The sequence below is a fragment of the Lipotes vexillifer genome, unplaced genomic scaffold, assembly GCF_000442215.2.
Source record: "Lipotes vexillifer unplaced genomic scaffold, Lipotes_vexillifer_v1.1 scaffold636, whole genome shotgun sequence".
Lineage (NCBI taxonomy): Eukaryota > Metazoa > Chordata > Mammalia > Artiodactyla > Lipotidae > Lipotes > Lipotes vexillifer.
Window position 1 is genome coordinate 872,710 of NW_006786547.1, and position 983 is coordinate 873,692.

Below are 983 nucleotides of genomic sequence, written 5' to 3' on the forward strand. Positions count from 1 at the left end.
GTGAGGGTGTGATGCCTACCCCCCACCCTACCTGCCAGCTGCCGCTCCAAGCTGCACACGCGCTCTGCCAGGCCCAGTGTCAGTGCCTGCAACCTGGAGGCTGTCTCTGGGCCCGGCACCTTGGAGAGGTCAAATTCCAGTGCAGAGGGCCCCCCTGAAAGGGTCAGGGATGCTCTGTCCTCCTGCAGGGTGAGAGTCACAGCTTGCTGCTGGCAGGCTGCCCTGGGAAAGGAGGTGGGCTGAGCGCTGTGACCAGACCCACTCGCCGCTCGCTCCCCATCCCACCTGCCCCCCTGCTCAGGGGCTCACCTGAAGCGGGGGGTGATGTCTTCAGCCGCACTCAGGCCAAAACGGGCTTTCTACAGGGCACAGGGACTGGTCACCAGGTGCCTGACACCCTAGGACTACTGGGGACACCCCAAACCTGCCCGACCCAGAGCCGCCCGGGACCAATCTTAGGACTACAGCTACAGAGCCGTGGGAAGGGTGTCTCGACCCTTCCGGGGAATCCCAGGCCGCCCCCTTCGATCCCACACGTGGTCCGCGTTGCGGGCGTGGGGTGCTGGAGGCTGCCGCCCACCCAGAAGCCCTGTTACCCACGAGGGCCGCCAGGCTGTCCGGCGTGAAGCAGGTGCTCCAAAGCTCCGCGGCGTCCGTCACACTGCAGGGGAGGAGCTGTCAGGCAGGACCGCCCGCAGAGCTGCCCGCAGCCCTGCGGACCCCGCTACTCACTAGAGGTTGAAGCCGCCGCGTTCCCACGTCCCACTGCCCTCCCCCTCGCAGTAACACACGAAGCGCGGGGGTCCGGGGCCGGGCGGCAGCGTGCAGAGCGGCGGCGACAGCGGCGGCGGCACCATGGCACCTCGGCAGGCGGAGGGACCGGGCGGATCCAGGGCCGCTTCGGGACCTAGGGCGCCTGCGCGGGCGGAAGGCTTCCGGAGCGGGGACTGGGCCCGTGCCAGTGGGCGGGCTGGGGGCGGGGG

At 69.5% G+C, this 983-nt stretch overlaps 1 protein-coding gene across 1 annotated transcript in view; it reads right to left on the reverse strand.

Moving 5' to 3' along the window:
- Positions 1-857, reverse strand: part of PAXX (PAXX non-homologous end joining factor) — a 1,357-nt gene extending 500 nt beyond the window's left edge. The window contains exons 1-3 of the mRNA XM_007458959.1: positions 733-857; positions 601-661; positions 32-182 (exon numbers count right to left, since the gene is read on the reverse strand). Of these exons, the coding sequence (XP_007459021.1) occupies positions 32-182; positions 601-661; positions 733-857 (337 nt within the window). The remainder of the gene's footprint in view (positions 1-31; positions 183-600; positions 662-732) is intronic.
- Between the last annotated feature and the right edge of the window lie 126 nt (positions 858-983).